Source organism: Coenobita brevimanus, chromosome 98 (assembly GCF_032717465.1).
Source record: "Coenobita brevimanus isolate Jiangsu-jjx chromosome 98, ASM3271746v2, whole genome shotgun sequence".
Lineage (NCBI taxonomy): Eukaryota > Metazoa > Arthropoda > Malacostraca > Decapoda > Coenobitidae > Coenobita > Coenobita brevimanus.
This window is the reverse complement of record NC_137051.1, coordinates 17269867-17292088: the sequence shown is the minus strand read 5'-3', so window position 1 is coordinate 17292088 and position 22222 is coordinate 17269867. Positions and strand designations below refer to the sequence as shown.

The following is a 22222-nucleotide window of genomic DNA, read 5'->3' as shown; positions in this document are numbered from 1 at the left end:
CACCCGTCCCTTTCTCCCTTCTGTACCCCCTCTCCCTAACCTTTCCTCCCCTTCTGTCTACATGTCTTTTCTTACCTACTGTCTATCTGTACACACATCCACCTCTTTCCCCCCTGCCTCCCTCCCCTCCTTTCCTTCCTCTCGCTTCCCTTTCCCCCTCTCTTCCCCCTTTCCCCTCCATCCTCCCTCCCCCCCCCCTCGCACAGCCTTCAGACGGACACAGCATTAAGGGATCCCTAGTGAATTGTCTTGTGTAATTCTTGTATCATGTTAGCGAGGCGAGCTGTAACGTTCTGTGACTGTATTATTGTAAAGTAGCTTTTGTAAATATATTTTTATTAATAAAGGAGGAAATTTAAAAAAAACGTGTGTGGGTGTTCTCCATTACTACCCTACTTAAATTGTAAGCGCTATTTTTCATATTAACCTGTTGAGCAGGATGGCGGATTTATAATTTATCATTTCCAACTCCAGACGATTTTAGTTTAACAGACTTTCACACTTGGAGGGGCTAGATAGAGCTCTCATTAACACATTGACTATGATGTATTTTCATTGAGATACATAGAATTGTCTGTTTTTAATATATATAGAATATAAATGTGCCACCTTATTGAAGGGATTAATGATTCTGACCTCTAACAAAGCCACTATATCACAGTGTTGTGGGACCTCCTGGCGTCAGCTCGAAAGGCCTGTGTTTTCCCTATGTGTCAACAAATAGATGTTTTTCATATTTTTTTAATGTATCCTACCGTGGGCATAGGCATAGACTTGATTGCCCGTCCCCTGAGGCCCAGCAGTCTTCCTATGTGGTACACACCTTTAAATGTCACCACTTCGTTACCATTGCCCACCGTCCTTATTGAATACATGCGAGGACTGTCTCACGAGTGGTGTAACGGTGTGCCGGTCATCGTACTTGCATTAGAACTGCTTGCCGAACTGTTTTTTGTGGTTAGGGTATAGCATACAATACGGTGTGATGGCAACAGCAAAGGTATTTATGTGGCGTGTCAGTGACTTTGTAGAAATATACTAAAACCAGTAAAAACACTGAATCACAGTCATATCTTCCACTGATACACCTGGACTCAACCTGTAGTTATGAGGAACAGGAGAAATGAAGGAATGTGTACATGAGTATACTGTATTTGATTAATGCTCAGTACAAAGTAATATAGGATACTTGATTAATGCACAACATATAAAACAATACCGTACACTGGAATCGATGAAAGAGCAGTATATATTACAACATATTGTATAAACGGAAAAATATCAACTTCTGAATAAATAACATCCATAAGCTCCTGAGATTTGACTGATTAAATCTTTGACTTTCTCTCAGATGAACAAAGTCTTCATGCAGTAAATTAAAGAAATAAAAAGTGTGTATATAGCAATGGATAGATTAATTGATGCATTTTTTTTTTTTAAATTTTTGTTACGTATTTTTTGTTTCAGTTTTGCTGCCACCAGATGATATTATTCGGTTCTGGTGAGACTTCTTGTTCTAGAAAAGTTAGATGGAACCTTCATTAACCCCTTTTGAGTTAGTCTTAGTTGTTCCAATTACATTTGCTCTCTCTCAGTTACAGCGAAATTTTTATTTTACTAGTACATTTTCGGGGCAAAATGCGAATACATATATATATATATATATATATATATATATATATATATATATATATATATGTGTGTGTGTGTGTGTGTGTGTGTGTGTGTGTGTGTGTGTGTGTTTAAACAAGGTTAATCATTCATAAAACAATTTATAATCGGTGTACAAGAGGCTCTTGCTCTCCTTCCAATTTTTTATCTTTAATTTTTTTTCTCTTTGTCCCATCAGTCCCTTGCAGTAATCACAACCTGCTGGTCCTTGCTTACATGAGTGAAGGTAGTCTTTTTAGGCGAGAGGTCTATCTTCCCACCAGGAGGAGGGCCGAAGGAGAAGTTCTGGAGGAGGGCTGCGGAGAAGATGAAGAGTTCATTCCTAGCGAGGGCCTCTCCAAGACACTGACGGCGGCCTGAGAGAGGAGAGAGAGAGGAGGTGAGAGGAGGGAGGGGGAAGGAGAAAGGGCAGAAAGAGGGGAGGTCAAAAAGGGTAGGTGAGAGGTGGGAAGATGAAGTGAGGAGGCGAAAGGGGGAGGAGTGAGGGGGAGAGATGGTAGGTAAGAATGGGTGAGAGAAGGGAGGTGAGAGCTGGGGGGATTGGGGAGGTGAGAAGAGTAACAGATGAAGGTGTGAGAGGAGGGGGAGAGAGAGGATGTGAGAGGAGAGAATGGAAATGTGAGGGGAGGGGGAGAAGGAAGTTTCAGCATGTGGCTATAACAGTACTCACGTTATCAGAACATGGCACAGCGAAACACAACAAAATATACTTCTTTCCATTAACAACAAAAACAAGTAAAATCCTTACAGATAATAAGGTTCAGACACAAACACGAGAGCATTAAGTTTGGGTGTAGGCCAAAAAAAAAAAAAAAAAAAAAAAAAAAAAAAAAAAAAAAATCCTCTCACCCTCAACCACAGTCACCAACACAAAAACAAGACTCCCTCACCTTCAACCAACAGCACCAACACAAACCCATCACACTTACCAACTCCGAAGGGCATGAAGGCTTCCTTGGGCGCCATGAACTTGCCATTGTCATCGAGGAAGCGGGAGGGGTCGAAGGTGTGGGGGTCACGCCAGTATTCGGGATCCTCATGACAGAGTCCAAGGCATCCCATCACCAGCATGTCCTGGATAAGTTAGGTTAGGATAGTATACAGTAGATTAGCTTAAGTTGGGTTCGATTTGGTTGGGTTAGTTAAGTAGTTAGAATAGGTTCAGTACGATTATGTTAGGTCAGACTGATAAGTGTGTGGTTCTTGCCAGAAATGAGGGTCCTTGTGGCTGAGACTAATGTGTACTTTCACTACCATGTCCTGAATACCTGAATACTCGTACAGTTAAGTTATGCCAGGTCAAGTCAGATTCGGTTAGGCTGGGTAAGACTGGGTTAGGTTTGGATGGGATAGGTTGGGTTGGGATAGGTTGGTCTGAGTTATAATGGGATAGGTTAAGTTGGGTTAGGCTCACTGTGGTTAGGTAAGGCTGTCTGGGTTAGGTTAGCTTAGGTTCCTTTACTCCCAGCAACGTCAGTCATATTCTATCCCTCCAGCTGCAAGACTGGAATGATTAAACCATACGTTCAAATCGATCACGGCAACCAGGAGGCAAAAACAGAAAATCGTCTTCTACCAACTTCTCACAGCATCTTGCCCTACCTTGGGGATCGTGTAACCTCCCAGGTGGGTTTCTGTGGCCGCGCTGTGGAACACTCCAAAGGGGAGGAGGGAGGAACAGCGCAGCACCTCGTGAATGGTGGCTTCCAGGTACGGCAGTCTGAGAGAGAGAGAGAGAGAGAGAGAGAGAGAGAGAGAGAGAGAGAGAGAGAGAGACTCTATATCATTTGATAATTTTGTAATTTCTTCAGTGAGATCCTTCGGTTTTTAAGTTAGTAATGAGACTGTGTAAAAGTACTATTGCCAGTGAAACACGTAGGACATTAATGCACGTTGATTATGCACATTTGGTAATCCTGACTTCGTCAAGGATTTGTTATAATGCATAAAACGAACGAGATGGAGCGCACACACACACACACACACACACACACACACACACACACACACACACACACACACACACACACACACCTACTTGGGTCTATCAGCGTTGCACGGCAGAATTCCCCGCTCCACGGCCGAATCAATCTCGTCCTGCATCTTGGCCTGCACTTCGGGATGCGCCGCCACGTACAGCATCAGCCACCGTAGAGTGCTCGAGGTGGTTTCGAAGCCGGCAGAGAAGAGGTCCAATATGCACCTGAAGAGGTCTTCCTCTGAGGGGGTTACGAGAGAGGATCAGTGAAGAGCAGAAGAAGGAAAAGAATTATCATCATCACTGTGAACATCACCGTCATCAACATCACCATCACTACCGTCTTCACAGTTAGCATGATTTTAGTTACGTCATCATCATCATCATCATCATCATCATCATCATCATCTTTTTCCCTAGATAAGGATGGCGAGAGAAATATGAGAAAAGATTTAAAGAAAACAAAAACAGAGATGAATTTTAGAGAAAGTGGGAATGCCCATCTATCTATTTGTCCATCTATTGCCAGACGCCTCAATCCCCTAAGGAGTGGGCACAACAAATCGCCTCCATGTCGCCCTGTCCAAGGACACTTCGCTGTCCTGCTCCAAGCTCCCCCCTCCCTCCTTCTCTCATATACCTCTTCACTCCATCCCTCCATCTCACCCTCGGCTTCCCCCTCCCTCTCCCTCCCTCCACCTTATTCCCATATCCTGTCCTCGTTAGTCTGTCGTTCTCAATCCTCTCCACGAGGCCAAACCACCTCAGTGTACTTCTCATAAAGCTTTCTGTCACATTCATATCCACACCACAAAGTTCCTTCACCTCCTCATTTGTCAGTCTGCCACTCCACGTAACTCCGCATGCTCCTCTCAGATAACTCAGATCTCACTCTTGACTTGTGTCTTTCCAGCAAAGTCCAAGCTTCACTTCCATATGTTAATGTTGGCATCACATAACTGTCATGCAACGACTTTTTTTACTTTCATGCTCACATCCCTGCTCCTTATCACTTCTTTCAAAGAACCAGCAACCTTTCTTCCCTGTTGTACCCATTCAGGCATTTCACAATCTAAACTTCCATCCTTACTCATCACATTACTCAAGTACTTAAACACACCCACATCATTCATTCCTTCTCATCCAGCCTCAGTGTATATTCAGTGGATTCATTTTTCATGGCATTCAGCAACTTCCCATTTACTCCATATATTCTTAACACTTTCCACATTCTTTATTTATCTACCCTGTCATACGCGTTCTCCAAATCCATGAAGGACACATACAACTTCTTTCCCTTCTTTAGAAACTTTTCCACTAAAGACCTAAGAATGAATATCTGATCTACCTCTTCCCTTTCTAAAACCTTCCTGTTCTTCTCCAACTAATTGCTCTGTTATTTCCTTAACTGTCAATAAGTATCCTACCATACATTTTCCTATTTCATTAAGAAAGCAAATGCCCCAGTGATTACCATACACTTCTTTTCCCTTTTCTTTTTTGTACAAGGGAATAATTATACCTGACTTCCAATCCTCTTGGGCCCTACCTTCCTCCCAGGCCAATCTGCACATCTTCCATATCCATTCTACTACTATCTCTTCCCCATGCTTCAACATTTCACAGTAGACTCCATCAATTCCTCGGGCTTTCCTCATTTTGACTTTCTCCATTACCTCCACTTCTTCCATCTTACTGATTTCTTCCCCTGTTCTCACCTCCCTCCTTCTCCCAGCCATTCCCCAGTCACTGATACTCGCATTGCTTTCATTCTCTATGTTCAATAATTCCTTAAAGTGTTCTCTCCATCTGTTCACTTTTTCTCTCTTCTCCACTAGCAATCTACCATTTTTATCTTTCACCCCTCTATTTACTTCTTTATCATCTTGCCTAACTCTATCTCTTTCCAGAACATTTTCTTACATTCTCTCCACTTTACACTCAAATTCCTTCCAATTTCCTCATCCACCCTGTTCTTACTCTCTGTTGCTAATCTTTTCACCTCTCTCTTCGTCTCAACATTTAACTCTCTCATCCGGCTCTCAACTTCCTCCACCCCCGTTTCTCATCCACTCACTATATGCTTTCTTTTTTTGCGCCACAGCCTGTCTCACCCCTTCATTCCATCATGCAGTTCTTTGCACCCTCTTTTGTCTTTACCCCATACACCACCTCATATGCTGCACAGATTTCTTCTGTGAATATCTTGCACGTACCTTCTACGTCCCCCATCGGCTCCAAATCATATCTACCCAATCGTTCCTCCACTTCTCTTTTATATTCTGCCTTTATTTCCATCTTCTAGCAACCTTTCTACCTTCCATGTACGTACTACTTCCTCTTGTCCTTCCCTTCTCCTACTCCTTCATTTCATTTGAACCTTGACTTTCACCACCACTATGTGGTGGTCAGAAAGTCCATCCCTCCAAACTCTGTATGCTCTTGCATCCATTACACACCTTCTCATTCTATCATCCAGACACAAACACATAAACAGTCATTGTCTCCTGCTCATTCAGTTCACCATCCACCCTTCTCATCACTCCCCACGTATACCTGCAGATCATTTTGTCTAAAAAGGCTATTGGCTATCACCAACCCTCTCCCTGCACAAATGTCCACTAGAGCACTGCCATTCTCATCCACTTCTGCAGGCACACCGCACTCTCCAACTATACCATCCACCTTCATATTCCGTGCTTTTCCATTCATATCTCCAATCAAAAACACTCATTCCTTTCAAACTTTTATATGCACGCTTCTACATTTGTCCAGAACTCTTCTTGCACTCTACTTGCACGATTTTGCGTTGCCCCATGCACACACACACACACACACACACACACACACACACACACACACACACACACACACACACACACACACACACACACACACACACACACACACACACACACACAATCGCCAAAATTTGTAGTCCAACTTTCAATATTACCAACATGATCCTTGAGCTGACGGATCCATAATCTCTTATATTCTCCTTCCATCTCTTCACACAACAATACAAACTCCTTCTTTTGCCCTGTCATTCTCACCTACTCCCGCACATATACCCCATCCATACTCCCATTCACTCGTAGTGTCACGTTTTCATTTTGTTTCAGTTATTCCACGTAAATCCACTTTTACATTTTCAAACACATGGTCAGTCTCACTTCCTTTTTCATGTCATCATTTGCACCCCTTACATTCCGTGTCGCAATGCGAACTATGTCCTTTGTTCGATCATTCGTCGTCACCTGTTCGTCAGTCCTGGTGCTAGACTTCTTGTTCGTATTTTTAGTTAGCTGTTTTTCGGGGAGAGGCATTAACATTCCGTCAACCCATTTGTCGTCACGCAGGGAACACGTTTTGGCTGGTTATAAGGTTACCACCCATCGTTGCAAATGATTTCCTGGTTCACTGGAAATCAAATGATTTGCCACCCAATATAGAGCTACAATAAAATAGAGTACCGCTACACTAAGTGGAAATGTGAGAAAAGAAATAAAATGGTTGAGAATATAAGGATAGAAATATGAACAGAAATTTGAACAGAATAGTGAGATGACAACATGAGATGGGAAATACAAGAGAGACTAAAATGAGATGCTTGAGATAATATAAAGTGAGGATAAGGATATGTGGGAGACGAAAAATACATTTCAGAGAAATTAAGAAAAGTAACGAGGAGAGAAGACACATGGGAAGAGGGTTAGGGAAGTGAGAAACTAGGAGCAACAGACAAGATCTATCGACAAGATCTAACTATCTATCTATCTATGTATCTATCCATCTATATATACTGTATATGTGTGTGTGTGTGTGTGTGTGTGTGTGTGTGTGTGTGTGTGTGTGTGTATCGCACCTGAGAAAAAAGCAGCCATGTCGGTGTTCTTGTCCATCTCCAACAGGTATTCATCAATCACGTCTTTGGGATCGTCGGGGTCTAAGTTCTCTCTGTGACTCGTGACGATTTTCTGGTGGAGAAGAAGGTGGAGATGGAGAAGAAGAAAAAGAAGAGGAAGAAAAAAAGAAAAAGAAAAAAGATAAAGAAAGAAAGAAATGAAGAAAGAAAGAAAGAAAAGAAGAAGAAGAAGGAGGAGGAGGAGGAGGAGGAGGAGGATTACACAGGATTACACAGGAAAGCAAACAGCAACAGACCTTATGGTCCTTTCGAGGCTGCTTGTTACGGAGAAAACTATGACTACAAGATCTAATTCTACATGCTGAAGGATAAGGATAGTAAAGCAAGAAGGCTCCCCCCACCACCAAACCCTCCAGGAAAAAGGGAGAAAAACTACCATGCAGCATGGAAAAACTGACATGGAAATTTTATAGGAAACATTGGAAAGGAAAAGTCACATTCTATATTCCTTTATCTATAAGCTACCCGATTGAGTAACCTGAAAGAGAAAGTAAACAAATAAAATAATCGTTACGGCATGACATTATAAACCGGTACATTGAGTTAATGGGAAGTCTGTGGACATAACGTGGAAGCTACACACAGCACAGTGTGGATGTTTAGGGGTGGTGCGGCAGCCTTGCCAGGAGCTTTTAAGGTAGGCAGCAGTCAATCGGGCCCTAGCTCCGTTCACTCCACTGAGACAAGGAACTCTCCCATATGGGATAAGTACACAAGTTTCATCCTGAAGCAGTGACCCCTGGTACATTAAAAAAATCCCGATGGTGGTCACTTGACTAACAGGGACCCTCAGTGATCCACAGCCCATCACAGGTCGAAAGTAAGAGTAGTGACCGTTAACTCAGGGTTATCTGTGCAGATCTTAATCTGTGCTTATATTGCTTTCTTTGCATTGGGGAGATTGAAAGATATATAAGACGGGTGTCTTAGATAAAAAGGGACTGCACAGTGCACAGTGTGGATGTGCAATGCACAGAGTGGATGTTTAAGGGTGGTGCGGCAGCCTTGCCTGGCGCATTTTAGGTAGGCAGCAGTCAATCAGGCCCTAGCCCCGTTCACTCCACTGAGACAAGGAACTCTCCCATGTGGGACAAGTACACAAGTTTCATCCTGAAGCAGTGACCCCTGGTACATTAAAAAAATCCCAATGGTGGTCACTTGACTAACAGGGACCCTCAGTGATCCACAGCCCATCACAGGTCGAAAGTAACAGTAGTGACCGTTAACTCAGGGTTATCTGTGCAGATCCTAATCTGTGCTTACGTGTATATTACCTCATTTGCTTTGGGTAAATCGAAAAACGTATAATGACGTGACGTGACAATATGTTAAGTTTATGGGGTGTCCTATAGACACGAGGGGACTGCACAGTGTGGATGTTTAGGGGTTGTGCGGCAGCCTTGCCTGGCGCTTTTAAGGTAGGCAGCAGTCAATCAGGCCCTAGCTCCGTTCACTCCACTGAGACAAGGAACTCTCCCATATGGGACAAGTACACAAGTTTCATCCTGAAGCAGTGACCCCTGGTACATTAAAAAAAATCCCGATGGTGGTCGCTTGACTAACAGGGACCCTCAGTGATCCACAGCCCATCACAGGTCGAAAGTAACAGTAGTGACCGTTAACTCAGGGTTATCTGTGCAGATCCTAATCTGTGCTTTTATTGCTTTGTTTGCACTGAATAAACTGAAAAATGTATAATAACGTGACGCAACACTATGTACGGGTACGTTGTTTACGGGGTGTCTTGTAGACAAAAGGGGCATGAACTTACATGTACCGTAGCTATAAAAGCAAGTTATTCGGACAGAAAAAGAGTCAGCTGAGGATTCTCGTGCAAATACTTGTCTAATTTGTTTTTGAATGTCTCAATTGAGATACTGTTCATGGTATCCGAGGGTAATCTGTTCCAGATATTTACAACTCTGTTAAAGAAGAAGTATTTTGCTTCGTGGGATTGGAATCGCTTTCCCATAATTTTGCAGCCATTACTTCTGGTTTGACTCGACCGGTCTATATCAAAATATTTATTCATGTCTAAGTTGTCATATCCCTTCATGATTTTGAAAACTTCAATAAGGTCCCCTCTTAACCTGCGCTTCGTTAGGCTAAATAATTTAAGTTCTGCAAGGCGTTCCTCATGTGGTTTGTTTCTAAGTCGTGGTATCATTTTTGTGATTCTTCACTGAATTTTCTCTAATTTTTCAACGTCCTTTCTGTAGTACGGAGACCAGAATTGCACACAATACTCAAGATGGGGGCGCACTAGCGAGTTGTACAAGGCAAGTATGACTTTTTCCGATTAAAACTCAAAAGTGCTTCCAATAAAACCCACCAGCTTGTTTGCAATTTTAACCGCCTCGGTACACTGCTTGCTTGGTTTTAGGTCATTTGATATCACACCAAGATCCTTTTCATTGTCTGTACTTGATAACTGAATATTGTTCATTCTGTAATTCGCATGGACGTTGTTACTTCCAATATGAAGTACTTTACATTTTTCTGTGTTGAATTTCATTTGCCATTTTTCTGCCCAGGTTACTGAAGTATTAAGGTCATTTTGTAACTGCTGCCACTGTAATTTTGAAGTGACTTTACTGGTTATTTTAGTATCATCTGCAAATTTGGATACTTTATAATTTAGACCCTCATCAATATCATTTATATAGATAATAAAAAGTATCGGTCCAAGTACTGGGTCTTGGGGAACGCCACTGATTACATTACGCCATTTGGATTCCTTTCCGTTTATCACCACTCGCTGTTTTCGGTCTGAAAGCCAATCTTGTAACCATTTTTGTGCATTTCCTTTTATTCCATGTGCTTCTATTTTTCTCATGAGACGCTTGTGAGGGACAGTGTCAAATGCTTTCTGAAAGTCGAGGTAAATTATATCTACTGCTCTTGAGTCATCGTATGATTTGTAAACATCATGGAAGAAGTCCAGTAAGTTAGTTAAGCATGAACGACGATGTATGAATCCATGCTAGGAGGAGGAGGAGGGGGAGGAACCATGATGGATAAGGAAGCACTCCCAAATTGCGTCGTGAGGCTTGCCATCAAATAGAAAAGAGAGAGATGGACAGAGGAAAATCTAGTGGGTGAATAAGTTAATTTCAATGATAGGAACAAGTATGGGATTAATCTAATACATGTGGGCATTCTTTTTTTTTGGGGAGGGGAGGGAATGGGGGAGACAACGGGCACTTTTAAACATCATTCCACACTATGACACGCAACCGTTCATTAAAAATCTAGGTTCCTATTTCATTTCTGAGTTCAAAGTTACATATAACCTTTCCCCTTCGAAAAGTCTAAAGTAAACTGAATAATATCGTCTGGATGAAGCACAGATCAATTAATGAATAAGTCACCTAAGTGAAGGTGTTGCTGCCGACAATCAGTGTGTTGCCAAGTCCCAGCCTTCCCCTAGATTGCCACCCTGAAGTGTTACTTTTAAATCTAGTGTCAGTATAAAATAGTATATCTTGTGTTACTTGCTGTTTTTTTTTTTTTTTTTTTTTTTGCTGATTTCGAATTTGCTCGATACATTCTTCATGGCTCGAACGTATTTGGTTATGATTTTAGAAAGAACGTGAAATACAGGAGGAAAAACCAGTCAGTTTTGTTGACAACTGTGGCAGATAAGACAGCGCGAGTAACGTCCAAAAACGGAATCGATATTTCGATCAGGCACTGCCAGTGTTCTTTATGTGTTTGTTTACTTCTGTGGCTGACAAGGAACAGCCAGGGGAGGGTAGAAACTGGCCATGTTTATCAGACACTGTGATCATTCTGAGTGTCGTGTATTATATTTTCAAGAATTGGAAAGATCTGCACCATACAGGTGTTATCAGAAATACGCTTTGTTCGTTGGGATAGATGGGATTAGAGAATATATGGCATGGCCGTTATATATATATATATATATATATATATATATATATATATATATATATATATATATATATTGGCATATATACGTGTCAAGTGGGGTTGGTGGAGGATTAGTGCCCCTCCCTGTAAAACAATTAACTCTAAGCCCTTGACCACCCCATTTGGGATATATGGCGTCTGGCAATGGATGGATGGATTATATATATATATATATATATATCGCAAGGGGTTCCCTGAGATATGAGAATTTGCTGAAAAGTGAGGACAAATAATATTTCACATCATTACCTCAATAATGGTGCTAATGAGAGACACTTTCAAGTGGTGGCACTGAAGTGACTGAGCAAGAGTTATCCAGACATCCTATAACTCCTTGTCCTCGAAAAGGTGATAGATTGATCCTGAAGGGAACTTCAGTCTGAAGGACATCGAGTTCAACTACAGCATTAACAGTGAGAATTAGAGCCCCCCCCCCAAGGAGGAAATCACACCAGCCGCGAGCCGATACATATCTTGCGCGGCTCCGAATATGACCTTGACCTTGAACTGTTTTCACCAATTTCGAACTCGTCTGAAATTTTCATCCCTTGGATACACCTTTGACATTTTATGATGATATCTTGAGCTGTTGTGAAGTTATTGTGCTAACAGACACACAGAAAGACAAACAAACTGAAAACAAATCCAGTTTCGTTATCGCGGGTTGTAAACAACAGTGCGTTGGAAGAGTGCAATGACTTTCGAAACTGTGTGATGCCATCTTTTGAGCTGACCAAAGATTTTACAAGTTTCTGTAAAGTTTTTTTTTTTTTTTTTTTTCGACATACGTGGATCAACATTTCTGTTCACCCCTGTACTGATGACTCTTTATGTAATACATTTCACTCTCTCACTTAATATAATTTTGAGTACTCTAAAAGAACAAGGGCAATATCGTCACAGGCTGGCTCATACATCACAACGCCTCGTCCAACTACGAGTATTGGGATGTTATGTGAGGTAATTTATTTTATCCGGCAGTAATTTAATCAATTATAGTCTGATTTTTACTTTTTTAATTTTTATTTATTTATTTATTTATAGTGTCCTAGTGTATTAACCTGATGTGTTTGTTTTAGCTGTTATTCATTTCCCTATCTTCAGCTTTAGCTTTTTATTCGAATCTACTGAGTTTGTTTTGTTGTGGTTTGTCGTTAGAATCCAATTCTCCGGTTTATTTATCATCCTTCTTACCTACCAGAGATACTCGTTTTTTCTGGATACGAGTGAGAAATTATTAATCAAACCCTCGTTAACCGTTGCAGTACAAGAGGTCTCCGAAAAGGTGAATAAAATCGTCTGTAGATAACACTAGAGGCCCCCCAAAGGGGGAATCACACCAACCGCTAGCAGATACATATCTAGCGCGGCTCGGAATATGACCTTGACCTTGACCTACTTTCACCAGTGTCGAGCTCGATGGAAATTTTCATCCGTACTACACACCTGTAAAGTTTTGTAATGATATCTTGAGTGGTTGCGAAGTTCTCGTGCTAACAGACACACAATCAGACAAACTGAAAACAATATCAGCAACGCTATCGCGGCTGGTAAATATTCATCAATAAAATAGATGACTTAATAATGACAGATGGAGAAATGTTTGAAATTTTGTGGGGGTGCCTCCGACACACGCGAGAAACTTCAAATGAGTATTTTTTGTTCATCTGCAGTAGAAGCTCTTTAAATTACATATAGCTTCCAGACTGAATGTAAAAACATAAAACTAATATTTGCATATTATAAAGGTTTATGTTAAACCCTAAGCCATATTTCCCTAAGTAAAATCTCTGAAAAAAGTAAAACTTCGTGAGAAGGATTAAGTGGGCAACATTCTTTTGTATGCTACTTATGCAGTGGGCGAGATTTACTAAAAAAAACTTTATACCATACCACCACACATCCTGCACAGGTTTCCACTTTGAACACATTGTCCACACCTTCCATCTGCTTCATCTGTTCGATATGCCTAGTCGCTTCTCCAATCTTCTTTTATATTCCCCCTTTTTTCTCTCCTACCTCTATTCTTTCCATAAAAATTGCCTCGTACTAATTTCCTCTACCTTTGTTCACGCATCCCTTTACACATCGATTCTTGGCACTATTACATTCTAATCAGACAAGTCATTTCCCAGTCCCCTATGCAATATAGTACCAAATAGATCTTGTTCCATCATCCATACACACACTCACACACACACACACACACACACACACACACACACACACACACACACACACAATCAATCAATCAATCAATTAGTCAATCAATCAGTCCATCAATCAATCAGTCAGTCATTGCATTTTATTGATCAACTTTCATCCTTCTTACCACCCGCCATGTATACCTGTGGATCATTTTGTGCCGGAAGGTTATACTGACTGGTAAATATTAACCTTCCCACCTTTACTATTTCGCATTTTTCCCTTCATACCTTCAGTCAGAAACAATCAAACTACTATCAGACTTCTTCAGGCATACTTCTTCATTATGTCAGCACCCTGATTGTTTTCTAGTCAGTCCTCAGTCGGGGCATACACGAATACAGTCTTCCATGATTTTATTATAACTTCCTTTCTTACGTATATAAAGCTGGGTCTGCGTGATTCAAAATGACTTATATTCTCTCTCCACTTCCTCATACACACAGCAGTGTATACCTCCTCTTTTGCCATCACATTTTCAAACACTCCAGCACACACGCCCAAATCCTCTCTCTCTCTCTCTCTTTCCCGCTTACATTGTCATTTGGTTTCAGTGAATTCGCATATATTCAGTTCTGCGACTAACAGCAGCCGATCAATGTCTCCCATTACAGTACTTTACCATTCGCGCTCCTCACATCCCTTGGTACCATTAACAGTGACCTTTGCTCCCTCGTTAGTCGATGAATGTTGATCTGTCCGAATTAGGGATTTTTTTTTTCAGGTGAGATACAAGCCATCTATCTATCTATCTATCTCTCTGTCTGTCTACTATCTCACCTGCATAAACTCCTTCGTTGCCTTCTTTATAACATCAACCTTGTCCTTAGCCAACAATTTTCTCTTGAGGAAATCTGGGAGGCACTTCAGGATGGGGAATACCTCGGAGAGGAGGAATGTCACTTTGTCTTCATGGGTGTCCTTAAGTAGTATGATGAACTGTGAGATCTCCTCCTCGTCCAGATCATATCTCCGGCCTGAGGAATGGACGGGGCTGGTGGTTAGGATGCTTTCATGGTCGATACAGCTCTTGAAAAGCTAATGTCAGATTATCTTATTGAGTTGAGAGTGTCTTGGGAGCCGGATTGTTAAATATGATTACATATTTTTTTATATGTATTATCCCAGGTGCCTGAGAGGGTCACTTTCATGTAGTGACACTGATAAGACTGGGCGGTGGAGCTACACAGTTATACAAGAGTCCCACATTCCCTTCCTTATCACCAGAAGGGAGGATGATGAACTGCGGCAGAAATGTAACTCTGGCCTGCAGTCCACCGGGTTCAAGTTAAGATGAATCTGAGGTTGCAACTGCTATTATACTATTTCCCCGACATTTATTTTCGCGCTAGGACGGATTTTTTTCATTAATCCTATCGCAGCAAGAAATATACCCCAAAGTGAATGAAGTCGGCCTGAGACGGCCAGAACTCACACACACACACACACACACACACACACACACACACACACACACACACACACACACACACACACACACACACACACACACACACACACACACACACACACACACACACACACACACAAATTGGTTGAACGGATTAAATGTTTTTGCGTTGAGTACAGTTCAAGTATTTTATTTCTGCTGAAACTAAACGAATTTATTCATTTGAAGTTGAGCCAGAAGAGCCTGAGAACAACGGCGTATTTATCATTTTATTCTTGTTATCTTCAGAGGATTTTATTCAGCTTAGGAGAGACTTACCGGACTGGAGGGGTCACATGTAGCCTTCATTAAACGCACAGTAAGATTTTTTTTTTTTTATCATTTGAATAAAATCGTCAAGAAAGTACATAAAAAAATGACAGAAAAGGAAATAAAGGACAGCATTGTCGTGAAGCGGTTAACTGGTTTTTGAGCAACGGAGGGCTGGTGATTAGTGTTTTTAGGCTGTATGCTCCCTCTCATCATAGTAGAATCATCTGACGTTAACTGGAGAATTGTACTAGAGTGTTCCTGACCATGAGAGAGTTAATGGGGCCAGTATTAACACCCTGAGGTGCATGCTATAAACCATATCACAGCCTACCATCACACCTCATCTCAACCAGCAATAACCAGCTGCTAACCACAGCAGCACCTACTGGCAACCAGCTGCCAAATGACGTTGAGGGTAGTGATGTCGACGGAATTAGGGAACTTGTCCTGGACGCCCTGGTGCTTCTTGAAGTCCTGCACCAGCGCCAGCGCCTCGGTCTGGATGGCACTATCCAGCCTGGACTTGCCCATACCCAGGTCACGCAGGTTGCGCAGCAGGAACCGGCGGGCGTTCTGCCACCGCTGCCCGTTGGTCATTATCACACCTGCATAGAAACGGGATAGAAAAGAGGAAGGAAAATTGCTGATAAAGAGATGGGCACCTACTTGCAAAGTTAAATATATAAATAAATAATAATGGTCAGCCAGTGATATCTATCTATCTACCTATCTACCTGCCTGCTTACGTACCTACATCTCTATCTGTATATCCGTCTGTGTGTCTGTTTGTAACGCAAACTTAGAAGGGAACATCACACAATGACGGTAAAAGAAAAAAAAATCCAAAAGCATAGTTAATAATGACCCTCTGGAAAGGAGTTCCGAGGATGCCTACGAGTATTCTGTGTACAGTAGAGCCAGAAAGGACACAAATTATGCTCCCAGGAACATAGCTCTATGTTAAGTAGTTAAACAGTTCATTAAACTCGTGCCTGGCGGCTTAGAATTCATTTTATAGTTAAATTGCATGATATATGCTGTAGTTTTAATATATGATTGTCCTTCCTCCCGCACGTACAATAATTTCCACTATTTTTAAAGGAAACCTGCCAAGTATACCTTTAATCAGTCATCCTCTAGCCATTACAGTATCGTAATATGTTAGTTTTGTGTATAAAGTACTCTATGTACTCTGAGACTACAACAGAGACGATGATAATCACGGCGACAACTATGCTGTTGATAATAATGACGACTATGATGACGACGAAGGCAGTGATGAACATGATGATGATGATGATGATAAAAAAGATGAATAGCACTGACCCCTCTCCCGTCCCTCCGTGAGAAAGTGCAAGGCCTCCATATAGGGCCTGTTCGCCACTTCCATTTTACTGAAGGCTTCTCGAATCAGCTGCGGAGTGCAGAGGTAGACCGTCCGCAATGAGCCAAACTTTGTCCTGAGGGGTAGACAGAAAAAACAGACAGATATATAGACAAACAGAGAGATACACAGACCGACAGATAGATAGATAGATAAACGAATGGGCTCATGGGTAAAGATTATAAAAATATTGATAGACAGATAGATAGATAGTTGTAGATAGATAGATAGATAGATAGATAGATAGACAGATAGATAGATGTTCATAGATATTTAGATACAGACACTGATATAGATACAGATACAGATATCCACACATATCTAGACCGATAGGTAGATAGATAGATGGATAGAGAGATAGAGACATACCCGAGAGAGAGAGAGAGAGAGAGAGAGAGAGAGAGAGAGAGAGAGAGAGAGAGAGAGAGAGAGAGAGAGAGAGAGAGAGAGAGAGAGAGAAAATGATACCATAACTATGCCAGCACAGGGCAGTATTCTCGTGTGGTTAACAGGCTTAAGGTTACCTGTTTACTCTATCTAGGCCTAAAATTGCCATTTCTCCGTCTTGTATTCTGAGTTGCTACAATGTAACACTACAGTAATATGGTGGTCACGGATAAGCTCCATACAAGGCTATAGAGCTGTAGCATTCTTTTTTTAACCCCTGAGCTGCTTGAAACAAGTTACAAATGGACGAAAATGTAGGCCAAGTTAACACACTTTCACCAGTTTATTTTTTAAAATGGCACGCTATTCTTTTGCACCATATTTATCTTGCCATAGATCTCGGGAAAAGACTTTATAAAAAAATGATAACATTTAATATGCAAAATAAATCGCTGACGAAGAGGTGCTATGCTGCCCCCCGAGCTGACTAAACTTCGACCCACAGTACACACTGCTGCCTGGCCAACCCACCTGAAGATGTCGCCATACTGCTTACGGAACTTGCGGACGTCCTCATGGTACTGGATTACTGCGCTGCCAACCACAGGGTACTCACGGGGACCTGACAATGGATAATGGCATTGGGTGACTGAATGGGGCACTTGGGAATGTATGAATCGATGGTTGGTTGATTAGGTGGTTGAAGTAGGTGGAGGAATGGATGTTGGTTGATTGGTGGATTGCGTGGTTGTGTGGGGCAAGTTTAGGGAGTGTATGAATGGCTGGTTGGTTGGTTTTGGTTGACTGGATAGCTGGGGGAGCAAGAGATTGGATGAATGGATAACCGGTTGATCTGGGGGGATTAGGTGGGTTAACTGCGAAGGAGGATTGAATGAATGGTTGATTGTTGCTGGCGAGGGTGACTGGATGGCTGACTGAGACTGGCGAACGGACGAATGAATGGCTGGTTGGTTTTGGTCGACTGCGTGGCTGAATGGGACAGGAGAGTGGATGACTGGTTGGTTTAATGGTTAGTTGGGTTAGATGGCTGACTGGGATGGATGAGTGCATGAACTGTTGGTTGGTTTTGGTGAATTAGGTGGGTGAATGGGGCAGGAGTGGATGAATGGCTGGTTGGTTAGTCGGGTGCTTGGATGGATTACGACAAATTTTTCGAACTGGAGGCATTATATATAGCTTTCATTTACCCCTTCTCTCATAAGCTGTATGTCTGAGGGTAGCAAAATAAAAATGAAAAATACGTCCAGGGTTGAAGGCGTCAAGTGTGTCTCGTCCTCCGAATAGCAGTCCTAGATACAGCCCTGGTTTGGTTTATATTTACTGTACTTATTATGGTGACGGACTATCAACTCTGAGTCTCCTGTAACTCACTCGTAGCCGAGAAACAGGTCTGGCATCAGTTGGAAGAGTATACTTGAGCTGTCTACATCAGGAGAGGGTTTACTGGTTGCTACAATGACCGATTTATTTTGTACCAAACTCATATATCAAGATGCTATATTGCCTTAATGATTGCTCCAATTTGATACTGAAACTGACAGAAGGCTGCCCAGAATACTCCAATAGTGGCGAAAGGATTGACTACTGGGATACAGTAATTTTTTTCTTTATTCTTTCTTTATTACTCAGTACAAGGCCAAACACTGGAGAACGTTGTCACTGATGGCCGCGCAGGAAATAGAACACAAGGGCAAAGGGATACACTGAAACATACATCTTGCATGAAGTTACCATCACTTGTTTTAACTGCTGACAAAGTAAGGAGACAAGACTCCGTACATTCGTACAGTTTCTAGAAAGAGCAAAGTAGTAGCTGAAGTAAGAGATTCGTTTTCTTTCTTATGGTAAAGAAAGAAAGCGAATATTTCGTTGAACTTCAAGTACAGATAATTTATTTTACATTACGCTTGAAGATCATTTTAGCCACTTTGCTTAGATGATGTATTTGTTGCTTTACTCTTCCTTTCTTCAGACGATTTTATTCACCTTAGGAGAGATTTTCTGAGTTGTAGGATATAGCTCTCAGTAACACTTGCGAAATAAAGGTCTTTCCTAAGTTAAAACATCTGAGAGAGAGAGAGAGAGAGAGAGAGAGAGAGAGAGAGAGAGAGAGAGAGAGAGAGAGAGAGAGAGAGAAACTTTCTCTGAAGGAAAGAAGAGTATATAGTAGGCTATATTTCAAAGTTCTCTCGTGTTTGGATGTCTCATTTACATAATCATTAGCTGGTTATTGCGTAAAAAAGAGTGGGTAGGAAATAACGCTTTCATGTATCTCAGCTCCTATGACTCACTCGGCTGAATAAAGCAAGTGTTAGCTGGAATGGAGTACTAGAATTGTCCCAGTTCTGAAAGGGTAAATGGTAACAGTACTGACCCCCTCGGGCTTTTGTGACTCAATTAGACAGGAATAAATATAAAACTTGTGCCGACCATTAGGCAATCTTTGTTTAAGGGAAGTTGTTTTCTTCAGGGGATTTTATTCAGCATATGTAAAATACAATATAACTCGTCCAAATCGATTCCAAAGCCTATGCTGCCGCCACATCTTGTATATGCAATGATCAGACCTATTTCGTCATTTCGTACGTAACTTCCAGTATGTCCACTTTGAGTTAATAACAATTATTGCATTTCATCCCTCTCTATTCTTCATCGTTCACCAGGACACCAACTCCCTCGTTACTCCACCCATCCCTGATTCTGTCTGATGTCACTCCGTCCCATCCATCCATTTCACTTAAACTCATCTTAGTGTAGCGTTGTGCCATGTCATCCTGTTTTGATTTCTTTCAATACTTCCCCACTTTTTTTTTTTTTACATTTTTTATCCACACCTCTCATATTCCACACACACGTACAACTCTGCCTAATTTTAATGAGCTCTGGCCAAACACATGATCCAGATCCAAGGCTCTATGTGCCGTTCCGAGGTAGGTTTCGGAGAGTAGGGGGATTCCTGCTTGCCACCGCTCGGCCCGCGGAGAATACGGGAGAAGAATCGTTTTTTACCTCTAACCCAAATGATAATTTCTGTGTCTCACCTCACAAATATTATGCATAGTTTCCTGATATACATGAAATCATGTGGGTTGTCTTTCACTGTGAGGTTACTTTCTGATTATTATGACTGTAACCTTTCATAAGTAAAATTACACTGAGTGAATGGAAGTGAGGTAAATTAAATAACTGAATGAACGTGTGTCCATTGTCTCACCTGGAGGCAGACCCTTTGGATTCTTGCTACTGGGGAGGTTCACCACCAGTACCACCAAGAACAGGAACAGAAGCACCTCGGTCACCATCTTAAAAAAAATAATAATAATAATAATAAAATGGGGTGAAGTACAACAGTTGTTGTTGTTTACAGATTTCCTGCACCTATGGTGCAGGCCGGGCCATACATTAGCCCGGTCAGTGGGGTATGGGCTGATTAAAAAATGGTAAGGGGGAAGAACAGGGCCTGGGGATTGCCCAGCACACATGTCCTGTCTCCTGGTTGGCTTTGTGGTGTGTAAGTACTGTACAACAGTGCTGAAACAGTCTTTAAGAATTTCCCATTCTGTGTAGCTCTTAATTGTATTGCAGGTATTATTATTATTATTATTATTATTATTATTATTAGCTATTATTATTATTATTATTTACTTATTCATTTTTTGGTGGGGAAGGGGGAGATCTAGAAGGTTGGCATTCCAAAACCATTCGAGATAGAGACCTGAAATTTTCATGAGTGCTGTATCTTGGAGTCAGGCTTGTGTTGGCATATATATATATATATATATATATATATATATATATATATATATATATAATATATATATATATATATATATATATATATATATATATATATATATATATATATATATATATATATATATATACTGGTGGTAGGTGGGGGCGCTCACCATCCACTCCACTCGATGTAGTGCTGCTCTCGGGTGCCTGCCCTTTCCTCTCTTCCATCCTTCTTTCCTTCCATCCTATTCTGTCTTTCATTCATTCCTTGTCCTTCTGCCTACGGTTGACTTTACACTCCCTCTTCTGTCTTTCTTTCCTTCATTCTTTCCTTTTCCTTCTGCCTGTGGGTAACTCTACACTGAGTGACAAGCCAAATGGTTTCTTGTACACCAGGAAACCATTTACTACGCTGGGTGGTAACCATATAACCAAATTTTGGCACCTGGTGGTTTAGTGGGTAATTATTGCGCTCCAGTCGGATTGAGCCGGTGAAAACGGTGGTTGGGGTTGATTGCTCATGTAGTGCCACTCAGGAATGAGTAAGGCTTGTCACTCTCCTCTTAAATGTCGAGACCAACTGCTTAGCCCCCGGGCTCCTACGCTCCTCATGGGGCAATGTAGGATTGGATGATGGAGGGTTGGATGATATACATATATACTATATACACATACACACACACACCTAATATATATATATATATATATATATATATATATATATATATATATATATATATATATATATATATATATATATATATATATATATATATATATATATATATATATATGGAGTGTCTGTGTTACAGTGGTAAAGTGTGCGTTTTCGTACACTGAAGGAAGAGAGTTCACACCCTGCCAGGGTAATAAACTTTGGGAGCGTTCTTCTAGCCACGAACTGCATTGGCGGACACAAGGGGTGCTGTGGTTGAACCAGTGTCGCATACATTAAAGTATGCTAGCACCCAGTCGACTTGCGCCGGCCGATTACACTTGGTTAACAGACTACAAACATATCCAAAGCCACTACAACACTACAGTACACTTACAGGCACTTCTCACCCTGCATACAATCTCTACCAGACAGCCTAAGCCACTTGGTAGAGATACATTGGCTGTATCGTCCCCGCTTCGGTTGGGATAGGCCGGTCCTGCAGTGGACACTCAAACGGCTGATGACATGAGATGAGATTAATATATATATTGTTTCTAGCACGAGCGCCACACTAGCGCCCACTATATTATTCTTTC

The 22222-nt window shown here is 41.4% G+C and overlaps 1 protein-coding gene across 1 annotated transcript; it reads right to left on the bottom strand.

The window, feature by feature from the left end:
• Nucleotides 1-1845: 1845 nt before the first annotated feature.
• Nucleotides 1846-20532, bottom strand: LOC145413983 (cytochrome P450 2L1-like). The gene is made up of 10 exons (XM_080283556.1): nucleotides 20445-20532; nucleotides 17741-17831; nucleotides 16765-16898; nucleotides 15825-16043; nucleotides 14496-14692; nucleotides 7518-7629; nucleotides 3710-3890; nucleotides 3274-3391; nucleotides 2601-2745; nucleotides 1846-2027 (listed from the first exon to the last, which is right to left on the bottom strand). Exons 1-10 carry the CDS (start codon nucleotides 20530-20532, stop codon nucleotides 1846-1848), a joined length of 1467 nt encoding a protein of 488 aa, XP_080139682.1.
• Nucleotides 20533-22222: the final 1690 nt, after the last annotated feature.